General features: G+C 37.8%; 1 protein-coding gene across 1 annotated transcript; it reads left to right on the top strand.

Moving 5' to 3' along the window:
- Positions 1-234: 234 nt before the first annotated feature.
- Positions 235-871, top strand: LOC107579800 (tyrosine-protein kinase Fer-like; the record flags this gene model as incomplete). The annotated part of the gene is made up of 3 exons (XM_016265593.1): positions 235-350; positions 504-598; positions 741-871. Coding segments are annotated over 3 exons (339 nt in total), but the record flags the coding sequence as incomplete, so codon positions are not given.
- Between the last annotated feature and the right edge of the window lie 36 nt (positions 872-907).

Raw genomic sequence — 907 nt, 5'->3', positions numbered from 1 at the left:
AAAAAAAAAAACTGTGGGGTAGGACATATTTTCATATTTTCACAAGTGACTAGTTTGTTTAAATTAGTCGACTTTAAGTAGTTTTTTGGACAATTAGCCATCTGTCATGAACCATTTGCAAGTACTACTACTATGATGTATGTCCAGAAAGCCATGTTAAGGTGTTTCTTTTTGGTGTTTTTGTTATTTAAAATAATAACATTAAGAAATGTTTTTGGACAAATGTTGTTTTAGGGAAATTTTGGTGAGGTTTTTAGAGGAACGCTGCGAGATAAAACCCTGGTGGCCGTGAAAACTTGTAAGGAAGATCTACCACAAGACCTCAAGATAAAGTTCCTCTCAGAAGCCAGGTGAACCCACATTTACCGTTTTACGCTTTACGTCACACTTGCTCTTTATCTCATTCCTCAAACATCAAGAAATAATGTTCATATTCTCCCAAAAATGAGTGATGAAATAATGTGGTCATTTCCATATTCATTTCTGCTCAACTCCACATCTAGGATCCTGAAGCAGTATGATCACCCCAACATTGTGAAGTTAATAGGCGTCTGTACCCAACGGCAGCCCATTTACATAGTAATGGAGCTCGTACCAGGTCAGTAAACTGCATCTTTGCTACAGCCATTAGCTGCTGAAACCCTTCCTCATTAAAAGTGTCATAAATTTGTTGGGGATGTTGGTGTCTCTTGTAATTTATTGCATATCGGTAGCTCATTTATTTTGCCATTTTTCAACAGGCGGGGACTTTTTATCATTCTTAAGAAAGAAAAAAGAGGACCTCAAGACAAAGCAACTGGTAAAGTTTGCATTAGACGCTGCTGCCGGAATGGCATACCTGGAGCTAAAGAACTGTATACACAGGTGAGAAAAACGGAAATGTTTCAGACGTAGAAGTGATACAGCT

This window comes from Sinocyclocheilus grahami, unplaced genomic scaffold (assembly GCF_001515645.1).
Source record: "Sinocyclocheilus grahami isolate Dianchi unplaced genomic scaffold, SAMN03320097.WGS_v1.1 scaffold20309.1, whole genome shotgun sequence".
In the NCBI taxonomy this organism is placed as follows: domain Eukaryota; kingdom Metazoa; phylum Chordata; class Actinopteri; order Cypriniformes; family Cyprinidae; genus Sinocyclocheilus; species Sinocyclocheilus grahami.
The sequence above is the reverse complement of the archived record's forward strand: the minus strand, read 5'-3'. Positions and strand labels throughout refer to the sequence as shown.